At 41.3% G+C, this 27,829-nt stretch overlaps 1 protein-coding gene across 15 annotated transcripts; it reads left to right on the forward strand.

Moving 5' to 3' along the window:
- The first annotated feature begins 4,707 nt into the window (after nucleotides 1–4,707).
- On the forward strand, nucleotides 4,708–26,685 carry LOC117335351 (synaptotagmin-17-like). 15 transcript variants are annotated; one of them, XM_033895309.1, is made up of 7 exons: nucleotides 4,708–4,933; nucleotides 11,670–12,533; nucleotides 16,538–16,658; nucleotides 18,142–20,848; nucleotides 21,025–21,163; nucleotides 21,354–23,892; nucleotides 24,155–26,685. In XM_033895309.1, the coding sequence occupies exons 1-4, from the start codon at nucleotides 4,910–4,912 to the stop codon at nucleotides 18,492–18,494; spliced, it is 1,362 nt and encodes a 453-aa protein (XP_033751200.1). In that variant the 5' UTR covers nucleotides 4,708–4,909; the 3' UTR covers nucleotides 18,495–20,848; nucleotides 21,025–21,163; nucleotides 21,354–23,892; nucleotides 24,155–26,685. The 15 variants fall into 15 exon arrangements, with proteins under 15 accessions (XP_033751200.1, XP_033751266.1, XP_033751250.1 ...); XM_033895375.1 differs by having other exon boundaries at nucleotides 21,354–23,505; nucleotides 23,546–26,685; XM_033895359.1 differs by having other exon boundaries at nucleotides 21,354–23,493; nucleotides 23,534–26,685.
- Nucleotides 26,686–27,829: the final 1,144 nt, after the last annotated feature.

Here is a 27,829-nt window from a genome sequence, read left to right on the forward strand (position 1 = left end):
CCAGCTGCCATTTACCTGCAACATGTGACCTACTCCAGCTGCCACTTACCTACAACATGTGACCTACTCCAGCTGCCATTTACCTGCAGCATGTGACCTACTCCAGCTGCCTTTTACCTACAGCATGTGACCTACTCTAACTGCCACCTACCTACAGCATGTGATCTACTCCAGTTGCCATTTACCTGCAGCATGTGACCTACTCCAGCTGCCTTTTACCTACAGCATGTGACCTACTCTAACTGCCACTTACCTACAGCATGTGACCTGTTCTAGCTGTCATTTACCTGCAGCATTTGACCTACTCTAACTGCCACTTACCTACAGCATGTGACCTACTCTAGCTGTCATTTACCTGCAGCATGTGACCTACTCTAGCTGTCATTTACCTACAGCATGTGACCTACTCCAGCTGCCACTTACCTACAGCATGTGACCTGTTCTAGCTGCCACTTACCTACAGCATGTGACCTACTCCAGCTGCCACTTATCCGCGGCATGTGACATACTCCAGCTGCCACTTACCTGCAACATGTGACCTACTCCAGCTGCCATTTACCTGCAACATGTGACCTACTCCAGCTGCCATTTACCTGCAGCATGTGACCTACTCCAGCTGCCATTTACCTGCAACATGTGACCTAATCCAGCTGCCACTTACCTACAGCATGTGACCTACTCCAGCTGCCTTTTACCTACAGCATGTGACCTACTCTAGCTGTCATTTACCTGCAACATGTGACCTACTCCAGCTGCCTTTTACCTACAGCATGTGACCTACTCTAACTACCACTTACCTACAACATGTGCCTACTCTAGCTGTCATTTACCTGCAGCATGTGACCTACTCCAGCTGCCACTTACCTGCAGCATGTGACCTACTCCAGCTGCCACTTACCTGCAGCATGTGACCTACTCTAACTGCCACTTACCTACAGCATGTGACCTACTCTAGCTGTCATTTACCTGCAGCATGTGACCTACTCTAGCTGTCATTTACCTTCAGCATGTGACCTACTCTAGCTGTCATTTACCTGCAGCATGTGACTTACTCTAACTGCCACTTACCTACAGCATATGACCTACTCCAGCTGCCACTTACCCGCGGCATGTAACCTACTCCAGCTGCCATTTACCCGCGGCATGTGACCTACTCCAGCTGCCATTTACCTACAGCATGTGACCTACTCTAACTGTCATTTACCTACAGCATGTGACCTACTCCAGCTGCCATTTACCTACAGCATATGACCTACTCTAACTACCACTTACCAGCGGCATGTGACCTGCTCCAGCTGCCATTTACCTACAGCATGTGACCTACTCCAGCTGCCATTTACCCGCGGCATGTGACCTATTCCAGCTGCCACTTACCCGCGGCATGTGACCTATTCCAGCTGCCATTTACCTACAGCATGTGACCTACTCCAGCTGCCATTTACCTACAGCATGTGACCTACTCCAGCTGCCACTTACCCGCAGTAAGTAACCTGATAATATACCTACAGCATGTAAAGATTGCCTGTATTATGGAGTGTGTGGTGATATCGAGTTGACTTCGTGTTATCATTGTTCAGACTACCATTTACCGGCAGCAAGTGACATGTTCTAGCTGTCATTCGCCTGCAGAATGCACACTGCAGCATGTTTACCTCGTATTTGTTCAATTCATTTTTACGTTATTTAAAATGGTCTAACAAATGTAAGATGGATCAATCTACATGTATCACTATTCTACATTGTTAGAGATACACATAAGTGGGTATACATCATCATAAATAGTTCACTTCAATTTCAATTTATTTATTCCAAATGCAACACAGCATATAGGATAACACAATATTCATATATATGTATACATATTGCAACTTGAATGACAAGATGGCGGAGGGCCCAACACAGGCAATATACTTACGACACATAATAATGAATAACATAATGATTTTGAAAACTTGTAACTGATGCATAACAATTACAGCGTTTACGTATTGCATGCCTATGACGTCATGACAGTATGACGACATAATTTAAACATGTACTATTCAATATAAATAACATACTTTCTAAATATATACAAGAACACTATGTATGAAAACTGTGATCATAATTTCCAAAACGTTAATTTAATTACTTACAAGGAGAGTTTTTCTTTCTGCAGTGGCATGTAACAAAAATTTACCCAATCTATTCAAAGTTTTAACACTTTTACTGGAAAATAATTCTATCAGTTTATAAACACTTGGACGAGAATAATAATACTTTTTGATGTATGTTTTTCTTAGTTCAGAATATGCAGGACAAAGAAGCACAAAATGTACTTCGTCCTCGACGTCATTTTTGTCACAAACTGTGCAAACTCTTTGACTTCTAGGTATTTTATTGTAGCGCCCAGATTCAATATTTAGACTGTGTCCTTGCATACGGAATTGACTCAATAACTTTTTAAATTTATAATTAATTGGCTTAACAAGATAAAATTGAGTATTGAAGGTATCCACAATATGTTTGTATAAATAACATTTCGACGATATATCAAACGCACTGCGTAATTCTTGAATAAATACATCATGAACACGCTGGACATATACTTGCATAAAATGACTTTCATTTAAAACGTATTGGCTGTTCCAAATATAACCAAAACCTAAACTACAAAGCTCATTTTTAATATGATAAACCCAATTACTTTTACAATTAGGTTTTTTATTATGCAATTCGACAAGTGCGTCATAACATGACTAGGTGTCTCGCATAGCAACAGGAAAATTGAAACGAGGTATCTCACACACTAACAGGTAAACACCGGTGAACACACACTAACAGGTAAACACCAGGTGTACACACACTAACAGGTAAACACCAGGTGTACACACACTAACAGGTAAACACCAGGTGAACACACACTAACAGGTGAACACACACTAACAGGTAAACACCAGGTGAACACACACTAACAGGTAAACACCAGGTGTACACACTCTAACAGGTAAACACCAGGTGTACACACACTAACAGGTAAACACCAGGTGAACACACACTAACAGGTAAACACCAGGTGAACACACACTAACAGGTAAACACCGGTGAGCACACCCTAACAGGTAAACACCGGTGCACACACACTAACAGGTAAACACCAGGTGTACACACACTAACAGGTAAACACCAGGTGTACACACACTAACAGGTAAACACCAGGTGTACACACACTAACAGGTAAACACCAGGTGAACACACACTAACAGGTAAACACCGGTGAGCACACACTAACAGGTAAACGCAGGTGAATACACACTAACAGGTAAACACCAGAGGTGAACACACACTAACAGGTGAACACACACTAACAGGTAAACACCAGGTGAACACACACTAACAGGTAAACACCGGTGAACACACACTAACAGGTAAACGCAGGTGAATACACACTAACAGGTAAACACCAGAGGTGAACACACACTAACAGGTGAACACACACTAACAGGTAAACACCAGGTGAACACACACTAACAGGTGAACACACACTAACAGGTAAACACCAGGTGAACACACACTAACAGGTTAACACCGGTGAACACACACTAACAGGTAAACACCGGTGAACACACACTAGCAGGTGAACACCAGGTTAACACACACTAACAGGTAAACACCGGTGTACACACACTAACAGGTAAACACAGGTGTACACACACTAACAGGTAAACACAGGTGTACACACACTAACAGGTGAACAGGTAAACACCGGCGAACACACACTAACAGGTAAACACCGGTGAACACACACTAACAGGTAAACACACACTAACAGGTAAACACCGGTGAACACCAGGTGAACACACACTGACAGGTGAACACACACTAACAGGTAAACACAGGTGAACACCAGGTGAGCACACACTAACAGGTGAACAAACACTAACAGGTTAACGCCGGTGAACACCAAGTGTACACACACTAACAGGTAAACACCGGTGAACACCAGGTGAACACACACTGACAGGTGAACACTGGTGAACACCAGGTGTATACACACTGAAAGGTGAACACCTGTGAACACCAGGTGTACATACACGAACAAGTGAACACACACTAACAGGTAAACGCCGGTGAACACCAGGTGTACACACACTAACAGGTGAACACACACTAACAGGTAAACGCCGGTGAACACCAGGTGTACACACACTAACAGGTGAACACACACTAACAGGTAAACGCCGGTGAACACCAAGTGTACACACACTTACAGGTGAACACACACTAACAGGTAAACGCCGGTGAACACCAAGTGTACACACACTAACAGGTGAACACCAGGTGAACACACACTAACAGGTAAACGCCGGTGAACACATACTAACAGGTAAACGCCGGTGAACACCAGGTGAACACACATTAGGCCTAACAGGTGAACACCGGTGAACACACACTAACAGGTAAACGCCGGTGAACACCAGGTGTACACACACCAGGCCTAACAGGTGAACACCGGTGAACACACACTAACAGGTAAACGCCGGTGAACACCAGGTGTACACACACAAACAGGTAAGCTGGTTTCCTTTATCGGATTGTACGTTACGGTAAATGTGCTAGTAAGTGAAATGCTGACTGGTAGCAGCAAGGACAAGCTGTTGCATGATATCCACTGCAATGAGATAGAAGGATAATTACGTGTGACATTGATTTTATGATTATCCCGCACAGGGTCACAGTGAGGCCCATGCACAGTCTTACACTGGACGGCGGGGCCGCTGGTGTGTCAACACCGACCGGTGCATAAATTACAGTATTTAGGAGAAAAGTGGGTTTGTGTGATTGTGCGCCTGCAAAACGTCGGCCTCAATTCTAGTCATTGTCCGTCTCGGCGTCATCGATCGAACGTCAATACAGACAAATCGCAGTCATGGCGTCAACATGGTGGACGAAGGTAGGTGGCAAGCGTTTTTGTTTCCGTCATGCATCTCTCAATATTTATTGTCAATACAGACTACACATCATATCGTAGAATATGGTCGATCTGCTTTCCTACAATGGACTCGTATTTAATCATAAACAGACACAATATGGAGACATTTGCATTACATGTGGACAGCTTATCATCAGGGGCTGTCATATAGTAATGCGCGACTGTGTATGGAAAAGATTATCAGATAACCGTAGCGGAAGAGCAAGACTACATCTCTTGTTGATGGCTAGCGAATGTCTTTATTCTATTGCTGATATCTACTAAGATTCATATCGGCATAGATTGGCGGCTTCGCCTTTTTCCAACGAGCCATTATTTTTCGTCTTTTGGTTGTAATGTGATCGCGTATGGAATGTGTTAACATGTAAGATATGTTGATGCATTTTGACCTGTTGCTTATTTATGCTAATTCGTCTTCATCTCGTAGATTAACATTGAGCATGCGTATACGAAATCAAACGCGCTCGTGATCGAATTCTTCTGAAGATTCCAGGGACAAGTAGGCCTACTTCCGACTGGATTGTTTCTGCATGTTTTCGTGGCCGACTTGTTATTAGAAGCCTACAGTGACAAAAGCATGGCACATATCGACCAGTATACATTATAGACTTAACGTAATCATTTCTTTTAGTATCATTATATTTGATTTTGCTGTTGTTGTTTTGGCTTTTTTATAGTTTTTTTTTCAGTATGACTTACAAGATTTAAATGATAGACTTTTTCCGTTAGATTATAACATTTTTAATGCTTAATGGAACGAAAATGTATTGCAAAGAGGTGACATTCCCTCCTGAATAAATGAAAGAATTGCTTCCTTTTCTAATGCTTATCGAGAATTTAAATTATAATGACACAAACTGTCTAGACTGCACTACAACTCGCCTCGCGCAGTGATATAGTTTGAGATGATTTTGTTCTTTACTTATACATAGGTAGGACAAAAACATGAAACACGTGTGGCAATGAGTTTAAGATGTATACCACAAATCCAAGTATATTTTACAGTAACATATCCTTATTGCTCAATAATTCAAACAATCAAACATAGCATTGGACACACGTGTAAATAGAAAATCATTCAGTAGTCTATTTTTAATCTGATTGGCTGATGAAATGAAATTTGGTATTTTCATCTGAAGTCCATGTATAACACTTGATTGTCTCTTTACTACCTATCTGGTCTACCTGACATCGGTGTGTCTCTTTACTACCTATCTGGTCTACCTGACATCGGTGTGTATAAATGTTTCCGTCTCTTGGCCACCTTAATTCATCATAGATGTTTGCGTCCTTTCATTTCTATTAGGTTAAAACTTTAAAACTCACAAAACAAAAGGTCTTTTATAAGGTTACACCACGTGTAATATATATACCATGTACACCACGTGTTGTAATACCGTCTCGTGTACCATGTACAAATCGTGTTGTTACCATGTACAAATCGTGTTGGTAATACCGCCTCATGTATCATCAACACCACGTGTTATAATACCGTCTCGTGTACCATGTACAAATCGTGTTAGCAATACCGCCTCATGTACCATGTACACCACGTGTTATAATACCGTCTCATGTACCATGTACAAATAACGTTAGCAATACCGCCTCATGTACCATGTACAAATCGTGTTGTTACCATGTACAAATCGTGTTGGTAATACCGCCTCATGTATCATCAACACCACGTGTTATAATACCGCCTCATGTATCATGTACACCACGTGTTCAATACCGTCTCATGTACCATGTACAAATCGTGTTAGCAATACCGCCTCATGTACCATGTACACCACGTGTTCAATACCGTCTCGTGTACCATGTACAACTCGTGTTAGCAATACCGCCTCATGTACCATGTACACCACGTGTTGGTAATACCGCCTCATGTATCATCAATACCACGTGTTATAATACCGTCTCATGTACCATGTACAAAACGTGTTAGCTATACCGTCTCGTGTACCATGTACAAATAGTGTTAGCAATACCGTCTCGTGTACCATGTACACCACGTGTTGGTAATACCGTTTCATGTACCATGTACAAATGTACAAATAGTGTTAGCAATACCGTCTCGTGTACCATGTACACCACGTGTTATAATACCGTCTCGTGTACCATGTACAAATAGTGTTAGCAATACCGTCTCGTGTACCATGTACACCACGTGTTGGTAATACCGTTTCATGTACCATGTAAAAATAGTGTTAGCAATACCGTCTCATGTACCATGTACAAAACGTGTTAGCTATACCGTCTCGTGTACCATGTACAAATAGTGTTAGCAATACCGTCTCGTGTACCATGTACACCACGTGTTATGATACCGTCTCGTGTACCATGTACAAATAGTGTTAGCAATACCGTCTCGTGTACCATGTACACCACGTGTTATGATACCGTCTCGTGTACCATGTACAAATAGTGTTAGCAATACCGTCTCGTGTACCATGTACACCACGTGTTGATAATACCGTCTCGTGTATCATGTACAAATAGTGTTAGCAATACCGTCTCGTGTACCATGTACACCACGTGTTGATAATACCGTCTCGTGTACCGTGTACAAATCGTGTAAGCAATACCGTCTCGTGTAGCATGTACACCACGTGTTGATAATACCAACTCGTGTACCATGTACAAATAGTGTTAGCAATACCGTCTCATGTGCCATAAACATCACGTGTCGGTAATACCGTCTCGTGTACCATGTACAAATAGTGTTAGCAATACCGTCTCATGTGCCATAAACATCACGTGTCGGTAATACCGTCTAATATGCCACGAACACCACGTGTTGGTAATACCCCCTCATGTAACATGTACACCACGTGTCGGTAATACCCCCTCATGTACCATGTACACCATGTGTTGGTAATACCCCCTCATGTACCATGCACACCACGTGTTGGTAATACCCCCTCATGTACCATGTACACCATGTGTTGGTAATACCCCCTCATGTACCATGCACACCACGTGTTGGTAATACCCCCTCATGCACCATGTACACCATGTGTTGGTAATACCCCCTCATGTACCATGCACACCACGTGTTGGTAATACCCCCTCATGTACCACGAACACCACGTGTTGGTAATACCCCCTCATGCACCATGTACACCATGTGTTGGTAATACCCCCTCATGTACTACGAACACCACGTGTTGGTAATACCCCCTCATGTACCATGTACACCATGTGTTGGTAATACCCCCTCATGTAACATGTACACCACGTGTCGGTAATACCCCCTCATGCACCATGTACACCATGTGTTGGTAATACCCCCTCATGTAACATGTACACCACGTGTCGGTAATACCCCCTCATGCACCATGTACACCATGTGTTGGTAATACCCCCTCATGTAACATGTACACCACGTGTTGGTAATACCCCCTCATGCACCATGTACACCATGTGTTGGTAATACCCCCTCATGCACCATGTACACCATGTGTTGGTAATACCCCCTCATGTACCATGCACACCACGTGTTGGTAATACCCCCTCATGTAACATGTACACCACGTGTCGGTAATACCCCCTCATGCACCATGTACACCATGTGCTTGTAATGACGTTGGTAAATACAATGTACGTCAGCATGTCTGAGATTTAAATCTTTTTGAAATGGTTCACTCATCAAGGTGGATACAACTCCAGCCTCTTAATCCAAAACCGGGTGAACAGTATTCAACCAACTTTCCTCTCAGTCCCGTAGAATGAAAATATACATTGACCTTTGTACCACTGCAGCACTTACGTTATATTCAAACTGAAATTTACTCGGTCATCTGGTGTTCATTCCGGTAAGTACATGTACCTCACAAAACTTGAATTTCCCTGGCTTAAACATCAAATGAACAGTTTTGTTAATTTAGTGAGATTAACTACAACGTTCTGACAATGAACCATGACAAATCCTAGAATTTGAATGAATAGGATAATGAAACATTGTATAACAATATCAAGCATACAGCGTCAGTAAGAATTATATTTAATTAAGCGATATTCGATATTTTATTGGATACTCAGACAGTTGATATTTACAGTTTTACAACCGAATTCGTGTTGTGCTTGTATTTTTGTTACTGTACGTCATGTCACCAGAGCCGTTTATTGACATATTCGATGGTATAGGATTCGGCGTGTACGATGTATACATATCGGGAAGAGCCTGAAGCCTAGCACACAAATCTCTATCGTTCATTAGCGTGGAGATTTCATACTCTCTCACCGAAAATCAATATCACCTTTCGCAGATTCTCGACAGATTTATTGGTAATGCTGGGTGTACCGTTGACAGCCACCTGAGGTGACCATGGCCACCTCGAGAGTATCTCGTGTCGAGTGTACTGATGACGTCATGGAATCGCTGTTAACGACCTTTCGGGCGCCAAATGCCCATTACTGTATGTTGGAGACCGGTGGGCAATGTTGATAAATATCTTTTATTGTCCTCAGAAGATTGGACAGAATTGTGCACAGAATGAACCGCCGTTTATGTTTTTTCCCCCAACTAATGATTGTATTTATATGTAACTAGACACAATACCGACTGTCAATTAAGCAACGTAGTCTCGTTAATACAGGACCCGTGACCTTATTAATACAGGACCCGTGACCTCGTTAATACAGGACCCGTGACCTTATTAATACAGGACCCGTGACCTTATTAATACAGGACCCGTGACTCGGTTAATACAGGACCCGTGACCTTATTAATACAGGACCCGTGACCTCGTTAATACAGGACCCGTGACCTTATTAATACAGGACCCGTGAACTTATTAATACAGGACCCGTGACTCGGTTAATACAGGACCCGTGACCTTATTAATACAGGTCCCGTGACCTCGTTAATACATGACCCATGACTTGGTTAATACATGACCCGTGACTTGGTTAATACAGGACCCGTGACCTTATTAATACAGGACCCGTGACCTTATTAATACAGGACCCGTGACCTCGTCAATACAGGACCCGTGACCTCGTTAATACAAGACCCGTGACTTGGTTAATACATGACCCGTGACTTGGTTAATACATGACCCGTGACTTGGTTAATACAGGACCCGTGACCTTATTAATACAGGACCCGTGACCTTATTAATACAGGACCCGTGACCTCGTCAATACAGGACCCGTGACCTCCTTAATACATGACCCATGACTTGGTTAATACATGACCCGTGACTTGGTTAATACAGGACCCGTGACCTTATTAATACAGGACCCGTGACCTCGTCAATACAAGACCCGTGACCTCGTTAATACAAGACCCGTGACTTGGTTAATACACGACCCGTGACTTGGTTAATACAGGACCCGTGACTTGGTTAGTACACGCCCCATGACTTGGTTAATACAGGACCCGTGACTTGGTTAATACACGACCCTTAACCTCGTTAATACACGACCCTTAACCTCGTTAATACACGACCCGTGACTTCGTTAATACAAGACCCGTGACTTGGCTAATACAGGACCCGTGACTTGGTTAATACAGGACTCATGACTTGGCTAATACAGGACCCGTGACTTGGTTAATACAGGACCCTTGACTTGGTTAATACAGGACTCATGACTTGGTTAATACAGGACCCGTGACCTCGTCAATACAGGACTCGTGACTTGGTTAATACAGGACTCGTGACTTGGTTAATACAGGACCCGTGACTTGGTTAGTACACGACCCGTGACTTGGTTAATACTGATCCCGTGACTTGGTTAAAACAGGACTCGTGACTTTGTTAATACAGGACCCGTGACTTGCTTAATACAGGACCCGTGACTTGGTTAATACAGGACCCGTGAATTCAACTGTCAGTTTACAGCGTATCCTCGTTAATAGAGGACCCAGAAATCATAGCATGTTGTTGTACATTATTACAACGAACTTAAAATGGGAATCAGTATGTTGACATTGTTACTAGAATTTTGATGTACCCGCCATAAAAAAAAGGGGGGGGGGGGGGGGGGGGGGGCATACAGTGTTACCCATGTCCGTCCCGTCTAGTCCCGTCCCGTCCAGTCCCGTCCTGGTGCAATGCAACTTGTTAATCCCAGGAACTACTGAGGTTTCGGGGTGCCAATGGCAGCGTGGCCATTTAGGTGTTGCAGACATTTGCTAGGCTAGTCTTTAATTGTATGGCATGTCGACAATGATAATTATCAATTAAAGATATGAACCCCCGGCATAACTTAAGTACTGTACTTTGCTTTCACTAAAATGTGTATCACATAAGGATTATTGAACAGTAAAACTTGTGATATTCTGTAAAGCTTATTGATATGAAATTACATTTTTATTAAGATCTTTTCTTCTGATGAATCTGATGAATTTGGTGACCTATCAATGTTGATCCACTATCAATGTTGATCCCCTATCAATGTTGATCCCCTATCAATGTTGATCCCTCATCTACGACAGAACATTCCTTCGGTATTTTGATTCGTGAACATTTTATGTATTCAAAGTATTGAGATATCCTAAATACATAGCCCTGTTTATCTTACCTACACGTGATACAGTAAAATCAACATGGAAAAGGAGCATTTTTACGTGCAAATATAAGAATGTATACTTACTATTTACTTGTCTAAAACTGCATGGTCCATGCGTGTGTTTTGCAAGGAATGACATTGTTTTTTTGGTTGTTGATGTGCTTTTTCTTCTCTGTTGTAGTCACAGATGTGCGCGCAGAAGATTGTCGAGTATGTCTGCTGTCAAGATGGCGGTTGTTGTGAGTGTTGTCTTAATGGAAAAAAGCAGAAACTCACTAAATCTGACATTCAGCACTCCTTCAGACATTCAAATTCAAGGCTTGATTCCACTAGTTCAAATGCCGAGAGCTACAAAAGTTTCCGAGATCGCGTGGAATCGGATTCCGCGACTTCACGAACGGACTCGGTGTCGTCTGCCTCTCAGATCAGCGGCGACTTCCGGAAGGGAATGAACACGCCCATTATTGATATGAAGCCAATTGAATTTTGGGCGGCAAACAAAGAAAGTGTTCAACCGCGCCAAGGTCGACGACGTCTTCCAAGTGAAACTGAAATTAGCATCGAAAACTTCCAGAGAGATTTGTACGAGGTTGAGGAAGATGCCGAGCCGTGTCTGACGGACGAAGAAAAGTTAGCTAAGTTTCAGCTTGGCCAAATACATATAGGTCTACAGTACGAAGTATCCACGAAAGTTCTTGTCGTCAAGGTGATTGAATCTAAGGACTTGCCGCCGCCATATTGTTTAGATGAAAACAAACAAGACATGGCTCACTCCAATCCTTACTGTAAGGTTTGCTTGTTACCAGACCAGAAAAATTCACAGCAGACTTCCGTACAACGTAAAACACAGAATCCGACTTGGAACGAGTACTTCATGTTTGAAATTCCATTCCATGAAGCACAGATGAGAACTCTGGAGATTCTCATCAAAGATTTCGACAGATTTTCGCGCCATTGTATCATTGGACAGGTGTACCTGCCTCTCTCCAACATCAATCTCATTAAGGGAGGTCACATGTGGAAGCCACTGATGCCAAGCACTAAGGTAACCAAAGTTATGTTATAGATTGGGACTGTCATGGTCTGGTACACATTCGGGGTTAGGTAACCAACGTTATGTTGTAGATTGGGACTGGGATGGTCTGGTACACATTCGGGGTTAGGTAACCAAAGTTATGTTGTAGATTGGGACTGGGATGGTCTGGTACAAATTCGGGGTTAGGTAACCAAAGTTATGTTGTAGATTGGGAATGGGATGGTCTGGTACACATTCGGGGTTAGGTAACCAAAGTTATGTTGTAGATTGGGACTGGGATGGTCTGGTACACATTCGGGGTTAGGTAACCAAAGTTATGTTGTAGATTGGGAATGGGATGGTCTGGTACACATTCGGGGTTAGGTAACCAAAGTTATGTTGTAGATTGGGACTGGGATGGTCTGGTTCACATTCGGGGTTAGGTAACCAAAGTTATGTTGTAGATTGGGACTGGGATGGTCTGGTACACATTCGGGGTTAGGTAACCAAAGTTATGTTGTAGATTGGGACTGGGATGGTCTGGTACAAATTCGGGGTTAGGTAACCAAAGTTATGTTGTAGATTGGGAATGGGATGGTCTGGTACACATTCGGGGTAAGGTAACCAAAGTTATGCTGTCATTAAGTGTATGGTGTATGATATTTCATTAAGTGTATGGGGTATGATATGTCATTAAGTGTATGGGGGTATGATATGTCATTAACTTTATGGGGTATGATATGTCATTAAGTGTATTGGGTATGATATGTCATTAAATGTATGGGGTATGATATGTCATTAAGTGTACGGTGTATGATATGTCATTAAATGTACGGGGTATGATATGTCATTAATTGTATGGGGTATGATATGTCATTCAGTGTATGGGATATGATATGGCATTAAGTGTATGGGGGTATGATATGTCATTAAGTGTATGGGGGTATGATATGTCATTAAGTGTATGGCGGTATGATATGTCATTAAGTGTACGGGGTATGATATGTCATTAATTGTATTGGGTATGATATGTCATTCAGTGTATGGGATATGATATGGCATTAAGTGTATTGGGTATGATATGCCATTAAGTGTATTGGGTATGATATGCCATTAAGTGTATGGGGTATGATATGTCATTAAGTGTATGGGGTATGATATGTCATTAAGTGTATGGGTTATAATATGTCATTAAGTGTATGGGATATTATATACATGTAAATATGTTTGTGTTTACGGATGCGATACGATATATTATGTGGGCGATGGGATGACACAGTGGTAACACAAGTTTACCTTTCAACTAGACAGCTGAGGTTCTTAGTATTCCCCGATCGATTTGGCGTGATAAAATATGCGGTCACTAACCTGACCTCATGGGTTTTCTCCGGGAATTTCAGTGTCATCGCAAGATAAGACCCCCCACGTGCTGCCATCTGGACCAATATGAGTAATCTATAAGTTGGTATAACTTGGTTTGCAATTGTTGTTAAATAAATAACATTTCATTTAATGTGTATGTGATGCCCAAACGTTATCAAGGTATTTTCTCTCACTTATATAGTATAAAAAGTAGGCCTTAGAATACATAAACATAAGTTGTGACTTAATTTAATTAACCTATATAGTCTCTATTTATTATGCTGCTTCAAAATTTCGCACGTGCAGCGCCTTTTTTTTTTTATTTTATCCAGACGCACGCAGTCGATGTCACAGGGACCTGAGAATTTGTTAGTGCTATACATACTAGGGAAGGTCCAAATGCTGAGATTGTAACAAATTCTCAGGTCCCTGTGATCAATGTGACATTGATTTCATAGTAGATTTGTAGAATACACGTGGTGTTATATTTATATACGGATGTGCTGAGCTATCATAGTTCGATGTGTAAATGCTATCGGAGTAAATGTACATTTAAGCATTGAACAATTTACAGTATACATTTAAGCATTGAACTGTTACCAAATGGTAGTATACAGTCGATATGAATGATACTGATATATATATATATATTGACGATTGATAATCACTGGCCGACAGTTACCTAATGCCTTTTATGTCTCCTCTCTTATCATCATATCAAGTTATTTTAGATTTTACCCGGTTTTCAATTTAAGTAATTTAAGATTTTTTATCCATGCAATGATATTCATCGTGACATGAAATCGTTACATATCAGCTGGGAATTATCGCCGTAAATCGACATGGTACAACATATGGCCATCGTTGTCCTTACTCGATGACTGACCGTAAATGTTTCAGAGAACATTGTCAATAACAAATCCCAGCCTCGATTACTGTTACTTTACTCAAGCATGCAATACAATACATTACGTATATAATGGCCAATGAAACTGTTAGCGTAACTTCCGGTACACATTGTATTAGTTAAACATGTAAGTCGGAGCACAGGTGTCTACATCTGGTTATATGGTAGGAGTAGGGACTGATAATTTCTTTCTATAAATACTAACCAGATACCTGTGGTCGGAGCTACTTGTTGCTATTTTCTAAAATGCGAATTGATTATATCCGCAAGGTCGGGATTTAATTTTCGAAGGGCACGTTCGTCGTGTCTTCCATTTCGAGGTTTGATGTTACGAAGCTAATGATTCGCGGTTTTCACACTCTCGCGCAACAACGCCTAAACATTCCGCATTAAATATGATTGAAGATTAGCTGAATGCTTATTTTCGCGCTATATCTAATAACTGCGAATAAAACGGAATTAAACTCGGATATTTGTTTTCTTCTGTTAATACTAACCAGAAGCAGACGCCTGTAATTATACACATAGTACTTATCAAAATCACTGATCAGACTATAAGCTCTGTTAATTAAATCTTGATTGATTTCTCTGAATTTGGCTGTGGATAAAAAAACCCATCTGTTTCGTTGCTAATTAATACATACCCCCCCCCCCCCCCCCCCTCTCCCCACACCAGCACCATTACCCCATTTTTCACTTTTCCATTATAGTTACAATATGTGCTCGCAATCACAGATCCACTTGCGCGGTTGTATAAGGCGACTATGTCTGTTATGTCAATGCCGGGGAGTGGGGTGGGGGGTGGGAGTGGGGGTTGGGGGTTTGGGGGTTGGGGGGTGGGGGCTGGGGGTGGGGGTTGGGGGGTTGGGGGGTGGGGGTTGGGGGGAGGAGATCAGACCCAAGGGCGAATAGGCCTTTCCTTTATTGTACATGTATCTTTGTCTGCCCGGATAAAACTAGTAAGGTGTCATTCTAAATATGTCGACCAACCCGCAGACCACTTGTGTATAACTCAACAATATCTGTGATATATCAATATGTCATTTAATTAAGATTAATCCATATCACAACAATTTTGAAATAAGCTATACGCAACTCGGATTCCCGGAGAAAACCCACCTTTTCACTCCTCGTCTTCTTAAATGATGAATGCGCATGTGTTGTAAACTGTGCCACCTGGCAACTGACACATATATTAGTGTGGGTTTATTGGAGATATTCGTTGGTGATATATCTTGGTGAAAAGTTGTTGTGTTGGCGGAGTGATTTGATCAGAGTAAGTTGTAGGTATTTTACTGGAATATGAGTGATGTCTTGGCGGAGTGATTTGATCAGAGAGTAAGTTGTAGGTATTTTACCGGTTATGAGTGATGTGTTGGCGGAGTGATTTGATCAGAGAGTAAGTTGTAGGTATTTTACCGGTTATGAGTGATGTGTTGGCGGAGTGATTTGATCAGAGAGTAAGTTGTAGGTATTTTACTGGAATATGAGTGATGTGTCGGCGGAGTGATTTGATCAGAGAGTAAGTTGTGGGTATTTTACTGGATTATGAGTGATGTGTTGGCGGAGTGATTTGATCAGAGAGTAAGTTGTGGGTATTTTACTGGATTATGAGTAATGTGTTGGCGGAGTGATTTGATCAGAGAGTAAGTTGTGGGTATTTTACTGGATTATGAGTGATGTGTTGGCGGAGTGATTTGATCAGAGAGTAAGTTGTGGGTATTTTACTGGATTATGAGTAATGTGTTGGCTGAATGATTTACAGGAGCGACAGGACCTTGGTGAGATTCTCCTGTCCCTGAACTACCTGCCGAGTGCTGGACGACTGAACATCGACGTGATCAAGGCCAAACAGCTCCTACAGACAGACATGGTCGGGGGATCAGGTAAGTTAGTGATCTGGATAGTCAGACAGACAGACATGGTCGGGGGATCAGGTAAGGTAGTGATCTGGATAGTCAGACAGACAGACGTGGTCGGGGATCAGGTAGGTTAGTGATCTAGATAGTCAGACAGACAGACATGGTCGGGGGATCAGGTAAGTTAGTGATCTGGATAGTCAGACAGACAGACAGACATGATCGGGGGATCAGGTAAGTTAGTGATCTGGATAGTCAGACAGACAGACAGACATGATCGGGGGATCAGGTAAGTTAGTGATCTGGATAGTCAGACAAACAGACATGGTCGGAGGATCAGGTAGGTTAGTGATCTGGATATTCGGACAGACAGACAGACAGACATGATCGGGGGATCAGGTAAGTATGTGATCTGGATAGTCAGACAGACAGACAGACAGACATGGTCAGGGGTTCAGGTAAGTATGTGATCTGGATAGTCAGACGGACATGGTCGGGGGATCAGGTAAGTATTCAGACAGACAGACACACAGACATGGTCGAGGGATCAGATAAGTATGTGACCTGGATAGTCAGACAGACAGACAGACACACACACAGACATGATCGAGGGATCAGATAAGTATGTGACCTGGATAGTCAGACAGACAGACATGGTCGGGACCGACAGGCATACTTCGTCGTGGATCAGGTATGTGATTAGGACGGACAGACATACGTGATCGGGGAATCTGGTTTGTAATCAGGACGGACGGACGGACGGACAGGTGAGGACCAGGTAAGTACATGTATGTAATCTGGACGATCACAGACAAATTGTGGGTCATGTAAATATGTTATATTGTGACATATACTCTGTTCACGTGTTAATCGTCTTGGTTTTGTATTAGTAATATCAAAGTGACTAATTGTAGTTTTGTGAATTAGACTAAGCCTCGAACGGATGTGTTCAATGGTAACGTTGGATTAATAGATGCGCCCAGTGAATGTAACCATGGTATCCAAGACAACGCGTTAACACTCGCTGTTTGCTACGAGAGCCCAGATCATATAAAATATTAATATTGACATTTGAATATACATATATAACGTCTTTGTTGTGATGCTGAGCCGCACAGATCAGTCGCTGTGCCCGAGATACATTCACTCGATTCACAGACTAATTTGAGTGGTCGCTGTCTCACTATTTCTTTAAATCAGCATTAACGTACCTGGTTATAGATAGAATCTCCGTAAATTCTTCATTCCCGTGATGTCTACATTATCACATGTACGAAAATTACGGGGGACTTTATTACATTAATTCAGCGTTACCAAATAAAAGCTGCACTACATGCATCTGTCCATGCGTACAGTAGCACGTGTGGTAAACAAAGACATTAACAGATGATTGACACTTTGTAGTCAGGTCGCTCTATACCTTGGTAGATTGAATTCGATTTATTTATTGACTTTTGGTCCAACAACGATAATAGGAAGATATGTAACTCAATTTAATTACTGTTTACAGACCCTTTCGTGAAGGTCACCATGGTTCACTTCGAGAAGCCGATCAAGACCAAGAAAACCACCTGTAAGAAAAATACGATTGACCCTGTTTTCAACGAGTCGGTCAGTTTCAACGTAACACCACAACAGTTGGAAAATACTAGCATCGTTGTAACGGTGTGGGATTATAACTCCAAAAGCCGGGATGATTTCGTGGGTCGAGTAGTTATTGGCAAATACGGGACGGGCCCGCACGAGTTCACTCACTGGAGCCGGATGTTAAACTCGCACCGATCACCGGTTGCGCAGTGGCACTCGCTGCGGACCCGCCAAGAATGCGACCAGGTTTCACCGGCATCGATAGCTGTGCCATGATGACACTTGGACGTTTCCTAGAAAACTCCCACCGGCAACAACATACTGCAGGCCAGCTAAATGGGCACAAACAAGCCGACTTTGCTTGTGCTCCAACTCAACACTAATGCTAACAAGCGCCACTTATTGTCCCTCAATTTGGACAAGATGCTGTTTGGTTTATCAGGATACTTTCAAAACAAAAACAGTATTATAGAACATGCTAATAACATTCCACACGCGAACTTGGTATACAATCTCAATCCTGTCCCCGATATTATATATATTTATGGTGTATGAATTTGTACCAAGTCCCTGTGACAAATCATGACAGTTTTATAACTTCAACTCCTGGTATTGTCGTCAGCGATACACACCACTGGGTGCAACGGAAAACAATAATTATACCGCCGTTAACGGGGGGAAACGACCGCCTACATGGAATCATTTGGTTTATTAGTGTCCGGGGAATTCGTCCAAGTCCAAGTCACAACTATCCACTTTGTGGTGAACTTTGTGGTGTATAATTTAATGTGTGAACTACACTGTACTTTTATTTCCCTTTAAAAGTATTTTGTCGTGTATAAAATATGAAATCCATTAAAAAGAAATCCAGCTTAACGTAAAATTTCAGAAGCATGATTTTAACAGGATTTGAGATTGAAGATTTTCAAAATAAGTTTTCTTGCAACTTATTAGGCTTCCTAGAAATGTGTTTGCTGTTGATATAAATATGTTCTACACTTTCTAGATAACATTTTTTGTTAATCATAACCTCTTTATATATGGTATACTTAGTATTCAATAACAAGCAATATTACACCAACTCACAAATATTTGCTAATTGAAGAAACATTGATATAATTAAAGGGTTGGAATAGATACATCCTGTTACAATTTGTCTTTATAACACACGCGTTGAGCACCACACACCACTAACTACATCGTGTGTCGAGGATTTTTACTATATTGTTTTTGTTTATGAAAATGATACGGAACTGCTGGGTGATGCTGATAAATATTGTAAGTGTTGTGGCATTACATTAATTCCTGTTGGTGTGCCGTTAAAATGATGTGACTATTTAACCAAGTTATATCTAGATGTACATGTACCGGAACAGGAAGTTTGTGCACAAATTCTAAGATCAAAATCTACATCCGGCGTAGAAAACATGAACACATGGACGCTACTTGTGATTAGATGAAAAGTGTTGTCTGCTATATAGTGATTGTTGTAGCAGCCCAACTGATAAAGAGGACATATTTAAATTTAATTTTAGAATATATATATTTTTTTCGAAATGACCTGTGTATTATGGAGTATTATGAATTTGTGTCAAAGTACATGTACTGTATATTTTGCGCTGTCGTTATTTATTGAACACAGATTTATTGACTCTAATCCCACATGTCACCATGGTTGTGTTATTGGTGACAAATGTTGTACAGATGTATGTGTGTTTGCGGCAGACAGCTATATGAATTATGTGTGCATTGTTGTTTTAACGATTAGTAAGGTGGAAAAGATAAAAGTTATTTTCCTGTGGAAATGTGACATGATAACTTCATGAATCTATCAGGGATTTGTATGTGAAAAGTTCTATGTGTCCCGTACTTAGATCACCGTGTCATGATTCGGTCAAATCAAGATGTCGTTATTACAACTCCAGATATCAAATGTCATTGCGTGTTTGTTCGGTGTTAAAACACACAACTTGTTAGTCAAACCATCACTGTTTTAGCTCACCTGACCCTAAGGGCCAAGTGAGTTCGTGACATTCTGTGGCGTCCGTCCTCCATTGGTCAGTCAACTTTTTTCTATGAATCGCTACTTGTCATAAACACCTTGATCAAATTTGGTGAAGGAGGGTGTTAGCTCAATGGGCATATCCTTCATGTTCTGTAGAAATGATAGGATTTTATCCACATTTTGTCTTCGTTGATGAAGGGACTCGCTTTAGTATCAATGGGATCTGACAGTAGGTGGGGATGGGGGAACAGGTCTGTATAGCTACGATAAAAGGTCGGGGATTGTGTGCAGGAAACGACTGTAGTTGTGGCGACAGGTTTGAAGTGGGGATATGTCAGTTGTGTGGGTATGTCAGTTGTGGGGATATGTCAGTTGTGTTGGTATGTCAGTTGTGGGGATATGTCAGTTGTGTTGGTATGTCAGCTTTTCTGTGGGCAGGTCTATAGTGTGGACAGGTCTATAGTGTGGACAGGTCTATAGTGTGGATAGGTCTATAGTGTGGACAGGTCTATAGTGTGTACAGGTCTATAGTGTGGACAGGTCTATAGTGTGGACAGGTCTATAGTGTGGACAGGTCTATAGTGTGTACAGGTCTATAGTGTGGACAGGTCTATAGTGTGGACAGGTCTATAATGTGGACAGGTCTATAGTTGTGTGGACAAGTCTATAGTGTGGACAGGTCTATAGTGTGGACAGGTCTATAGTGTGGATAGTTCTATAGTGTGGACAGGTCTATAGTGTGGATAGTTCTATAGTTGTGTCGACAGGTATATAGTGTGTACAGGTCTATAGTGTGTACAGGTCTATAGTGTGGACAGGTCTATAGTGTGGACAGGTCTATAGTGTGGACAGGTCTATAATGTGGACAGGTCTATAGTTGTGTGGACAGGTCTATAGTGTGGACAGGTATATAGTGTGGACAGGTTTATAGTGTGGACAGGTATATAGTGTGTACAGGTCTATAGTGTGGACAGGTCTATAGTGTGGACAGGTTTATAGTGTGTACAGGTATATAGTGTGGACAGGTCTATAGTGTGGACAGGTCTATAGTGTGGACAGGTCTATAGTGTGGACAGGTCTATAGTGTGGACAGGACTATAGTGTGGACAGGTCTATAGTTGTGTCGACAGGTCTATAGTGTGGACAGGTCTATAGTGTGGACAGGTCTATAGTGTGGACAGGTCTATAGTGTGGACAGGTCTATAGTGTGGACAGGTCTATAGTGTGGACAGGTCTATAGTGTGGACAGGTCTATAGTGTGGACAGGTCTATAGTGTGGACAGGTCTATAGTGTGGACAGGTCTATAGTGTGGACAGGTCTATAGTGTGGACAGATCTATAGTGTGGACAGGTCTATAGTGTGGACAGGTCTATAGTGTGGACAAGTCTATAGTGTGGACAGGTCTATAGTGTGGACAAGTCTATAGTGTGGACAGGTCTATAGTTGTGTGGACAGATCTATAGTGTGGACAGGTCTATAGTTGTGTGGACAGGTCTATAGTTGTGTGGACAGGTCTATAGTTGTGTGGACAGGTCTATAGTGTGGACAGGTCTATAGTGTGGACAGGTCTATAGTGTGGACAGGTCTATAGTGTGGACAGGTCTATAGTGTGGGAAGGTCTAGTGTGGACAGGTCTATAGTGTGGACAGGTCTATAGTGTGGACAGGTCTATAGTATGGACAGGTCTATAGTGTGGACAGGTCTATAGTGTGGACAGGTCTATAGTGTGGACAGGTCTATAGTATGGACAGGTCTATAGTGTGGACAGGTCTATAGTGTGGACATGTCTATAGTGTGGACAGGTCTATAGTGTGGACATGTCTATAGTGTGGACAGGTCTATAGTGTGGACAGGTCTATAGTGTGGACAGGTCTATAGTGTGGACAGGTCTATAGTTGTGTCGACAGGTCTATAGTTGTGTCGACAGGTCTATAGTTGTGTCGACAGGTCTATAGTGTGGACAGGTCTATAGTGTGGACAGGTCTATAGTGTGGACAGGTCTATAGTGTGGACAGGTCTATAGTGTGGACAGGTCTATAGTTGTGTCGACAGGTCTATAGTTGTGTCGATAGGTCTATAATGTGGACAGGTCTATAGTGTGGACAGGTCTATAGTTGTGTGGACAGGTATATAGTGTGGACAGGTCTAGAGTGTGGACAGGTCTATAGTGTGGACAGGTCTATAGTGTGGACAGGTCTATAGTTGTGTGGACAGGTCTAGAGTGTGGACAGGTCTATAGTGTGGACAGGTCTATAGTTGTGTCGACAGGTCTATAGTGTGGACAGGTATATAGTTGTGTCGACAGGTCTATAGTTGTGTGGACAGATCTATAGTGTGGACAGGTCTATAGTTGTGTGGACAGGTCTATAGTGTGGACAGGTCTATAGCGTGGACAGGTCTATAGTGTGTACAGGTCTATAGTGTGGACAGGTCTATAGTGTGGACAGGTCGATAGTGTGGACAGGTCGATAGTATGGACAGGTCTATAGTGTGGACAGGTCTATAGTGTGGACAGGTCTATAGTGTGGACAGGTCTATAGTGTGGACAGGTCTATAGTATGGACAGGTCTATAGTATGGACAGGTCTATAGTGTGGACAAGTCTATAGTGTGGACAGGTCTACAGTGTGGACAAGTCTATAGTGTGGACAGGTCTATAGTGTGGACAGGTCTACAGTGTGGACAGGTCTATAGTGTGTACAGGTCTATAGTGTGTACAGGTCTATAGTGTGTACAGGTCTATAGTGTGGACAGGTCTATAGTTGTATGGACAGGTCTATAGTTGGGTGGACAGGTCTGTAGTTGTGTGGACAGGTTTATAGTTGTGTGGACAGGTCTATAGTTGTATGGACAGGTTTATAGTGTGGACAGATCTATAGTTGTGTGGACAGATCTATAGTTGTATGGACAGGTTTATAGTTGTATGGACAGGTTTATAGTTGTATGGGCAGATCTATAGTTGTGTGGACAGACACGTAGTTGTGTGGACAGATATATATAGTTGTATGGACAGGTTTATAGTTGTATGGACAGGTTTATAGTTGTATGGACAGGTCTATAGTTGTGTGGTCAGGTCTATAGTGTGGACAGGTCTATAGTGTGGACAGGTCTATAGTTGTGTGGTCAGGTCTATAGTTGTGTGGACAGGTCGATAGTTGTGTGGACAGGTATATAGGTATGTAGGTATGTAGGTATGTAGGCAGGTCTATAGGTATGTAGGCAGGTCTATAGGTATGTAGGCAGGTCTGTAGTCTGTGCGCCTGTCTATATGTATGTAGGCAGGTCTATATGTATGTAGGCAGGTCTATAGGTATGTAGGCAGGTCTATAGGTATGTAGGCAGGTCTATATGTATGTAGGCAGATCTATAGGTATGTAGGCAGGTCTATAGTTGTATGGGTAGGTCTATAGTCTGTGCGCCTGTCTATATGTATGTAGGCAGATCTATAGGTATGTAGGCAGGTCTATAGGTATGTAGGCAGGTCTATAGTTGTATGAGTAGGTCTATAGGTATGTAGGCAGGTCTATAGGTATGTAGGCAGGTCTGTAGGTATGTAGGCAGGTCTGTAGGTATGTAGGCAGGTCTTTATGTATGTAGGCAGGTATGTAGGTATGTAGGCAGGTCTATAGGTATGTAGGCAGGTCTATAGGTATGTAGGCAGATCTATAGGTATGTAGGCAGGTCTATATGTATGTAGGCAGGTCTATAGGTATGTAGGCAGGTCTATATGTATTTAGGCAGGTCTATAGGTATGTAGGCAGGTCTATAGGTATGTAGGCAGGTATGTAGGTATGTAGGCAGGTCTTTAGGTATGTAGGCAGATCTATAGGTATGTAGGCAGATCTATAGGTATGTAGGCAGGTCTATAGGTATGTAGGCATGTATATATAGGTATGTAGGCAGATCTATAGGTATGTAGGCAGGTATGTAGGTATGTAGGCAGGTCTATAGGTATGTAGGCAGGTCTGTAGGTATGTAGGCAGGTCTGTAGGTATGTAGGCAGGTCTATAGGTATGTAGGCAGATCTATAGGTATGTAGGCAGATATATAGGTATGTAGGCAGGTCTATAGGTATGAAGGCAGGTATGTAGGTATGTAGGCAGGTCTGTAGGTATGTAGGCAGGTCTATAGGTATGTAGGCAGGTCTATAGGTATGTAGGCAGGTCTATAGGTATGTAGGCAGGTCTGTAGGTATGTAGGCAGGTCTATAGGTATGTAGGCAGGTCTGTAGGTATGTAGGTAGGTCTGTAGGTATGTAGGCAGGTCTGTAGGTATGTAGGCAGGTCTGTAGGTATGTAGGCAGGTCTGTAGGTATGTAGGCAGGTCTGTAGGTATGTAGGCAGGTCTATAGGTATGTAGGTATGTAGGTAGGTCTATAGGTATGTAGGCAGGTCTGTAGGTATGTAGGCAGGTCTGTAGGTATGTAGGTAGGTCTATAGGTATGTAGGTATGTAGGTAGGTCTGTAGGTATGTAGGCAGGTCTATAGGTATGTAGGTAGGTCTATAGGTATGTAGACAGGTATGTAGGTATGTAGACAGGTCTATAGGTATGTAGGCAGGTCCGTGTCGCTAACCCAGTGTGACAATGTCCTATCAGGGTATGGTGACTTCTCCACTCGCTACACTGAGAGACGATACGCCGACAGAAGCGTAATTTTGATCAAAATAGATTTTTCGAATGTAACGTTAGGCATATTAAATTGGGAGGACGGGCGATGGTTGTGTTGTGAAATGTCTTTTACTGAACATTTTATTACTTCAGAATATGTTGTATTTAGTTATACAGCAACCACAACGAGAATTGTGTACAAACCACGACTCGTATCTACTTCTCTAAATGTACCCATTCCTTGATTGGTACACAAGATAAAAGCTTCGATTCCATTCGAGATGGATCAAAGTTAACGATTTCAACAAAACTTTGATTTCTAACATCGTAAAATATGTCATATTTTGTTTTCTGTATAAAACTAATGTAGAAGTATAGGAAACTGAAATAAAAAGGAAATATTTTCAACCATTGAAAAATAGTTAATTAAACTCACCTGTCACTCTGTCAGACTAGAACGCGTGGTTTCCGAACTGGGCGATTTCCGACACTCGTCTACGCAGAACTAACACTCTGTTCAATATTGCAATATACAGTACAGGAAAATCTACCGTTGGATTTGTGGATTTCTCCCAAAACCATACCGGCACAACTAGCTTATCTTTGGTGATGATGGGTTAAATGTTAAGGTTAATATTGTGGTTTAAACGTGACCAGACAGATACCAATGACATTTTAACTGTTACTGAGGTTTAATTGGCTGTATAGCTTCTTGTTGTTTCAATTGTGATGATATGGTACGGTGAAAATATCGCCATTTTAGATTGACGAAATTATGTTTTTCGCGGATATTTCCAAACATATTTTTGTTATGCGATAAACAATATCTTAAATTAGTTGCCATTTCATTTGAAATTCATGAAACTCGTTACGAAATTAATGTTCATTCAAACTCGCCAGAGGCTTGATGTAAACTTTATTTATTTTACAACAATTACGAAACAAGTTATATCAACTTATATTTATCACGCTTGTTGGCCCGAATAAAAGCGCGCGAGCGTCTTACTGTGGCAGAGAACCCACGTGGTTGGGTTAGGTGACCCCATATGTTTTTCACGTCCATTCTGGGAATCGAACTTCGACCGTCTTGTTGAAAGGCAAGTGTGTTACCACTGTGCCACCCGAGGCTCGACGAAATGGAGAACTCTTAAGACTCGTTACATGCATTTCATATGAAAATGGAACTTATTGGAGATAATCTAATGTAATATGTATTGAAAGTTGGTCATCATTTAACAGGATATGGTGACACGTTTACGAATTAAATTCGCGAGATTATTTGATGTACTCTTTGCCAATATCAATATGTGAAATAACATCTCCAAACTGGTTTCAGGGTACAGCGTATTGAAGTCTATTTTACGTGTACTTTTCCGAATGATAATTGTCTGTTACCTTTGCATTATATGTACTTATCGTCAATACCTGTTTATTATTGAAATTGTTTTTGTGTAATAAGTCACGTGTTGTTATAAAATGTTCTAAGTTGACCATAGTTCTGTCCATGTCGAGAAAAGACACTCGTATTTTTGTAAAAACTGATGCCAAAATTTGCCGTACCATACATATAAGTTTGTATAAAATTAGTATGACGTTAGACTGATGTTCAAATTTCGTTTGTTGATCAATATCTGCAGTTGTGACTTACGTTAGTTATAACAATAAGCCAAAATGATATATATGACATATTTTAGGTTGTCTTCATTTATTTTTATATGCTACAGTAAAGACGTTTTTAGTGCGCTATTAACGATGATAAATGTCCATGACCTATATACATGTATGTACAGTTCATTGTACGTAACGTATTGGTTGTTATAAATAACATAATAAAGTGATTTTACGTAATAGCTGATATCGTGTCTGTTGTTTCATTTTATTTTTTCTTTTAGTTTTTATTCACTCAAATGTCCATCCATCTGTCTATCTGTCTTTTTGCTATCGACTATATGCCTCTGCCATGAATTCGAAGGCATACACTTTTATCCGTCGTCCGTCCGATTTTCAATGCAAAGAAAAAATGGCTTGCTTGTAGTTGAAGGTTTTACGGTAATGCCTTTATAAAAGTGACAGCGTGCTGATATTTTGCCCATTTTTAACGACCAGACATCAGTGTTGATGAAAATATATATTAAGATTTTGACACGATTTGGACGGCAGATACACTGGCATGTAGTCTAGCTTCATTTTCTTTACTGATAGACTAAGGCGACATTGTCAGAAAATAATTTACTGCTGTAGGCCCATATTAGTAAAATACATGTCGGACGTGTTCGCACTGCATCTACGTAGGTCATTGGACAGCTTTTTAGCTGATAACATTTTTTTTTATTGTAATGTTCATCATTCGATCACTAGGTTTGCGCATGTCTATTCACAGTCTACTGAGTAGGCCTACTGATATAAACAAATAGTTATTAACAATATGATAGTCTAGCAACTGTTTATAACAAAGTACTTGAAAAATAACTTATTTTAGTGTTTTATTCGAGTGGAAGAAATACTAGCTCACCTCTGTAGGAGCCACGTAATGAATGCTTATCATAATGATAATAATCCAAAATAGAGTCGAGATCACTAAGTTAGGTCCTAGTTATACTGAACAAATTATTATCATTGCTGTTTTATAATCATTCATTACAAACCCCAGCGGTTTCTAGGACAATTTACCCTAATAAGCACTGGATAGCATGCGATGGGTCTCCCGCGTGTTGTTCAGTGAGGTAGTTACCAACTACTACAAGAAGACTCCCGCCTCAATATATAAATGATAAACCCAGAATCATACTTAACGATATCATTCAAAGGGAAGCAACTCCCAAACCAAATATAAATATTAAATGTAGTGCATATTTCTAATAGTACATGAAATTACTCTAGGATATTGCATGTGAAAATTATACAACTTTACAGAGTTTTGAAATATTTTCAAATATTGTACATACTTGATATATACAACAGAACTAGCGTATCCAAATAACATTAAATACTAACTGC

Source organism: Pecten maximus, chromosome 1, assembly GCF_902652985.1.
Source record: "Pecten maximus chromosome 1, xPecMax1.1, whole genome shotgun sequence".
Lineage (NCBI taxonomy): Eukaryota > Metazoa > Mollusca > Bivalvia > Pectinida > Pectinidae > Pecten > Pecten maximus.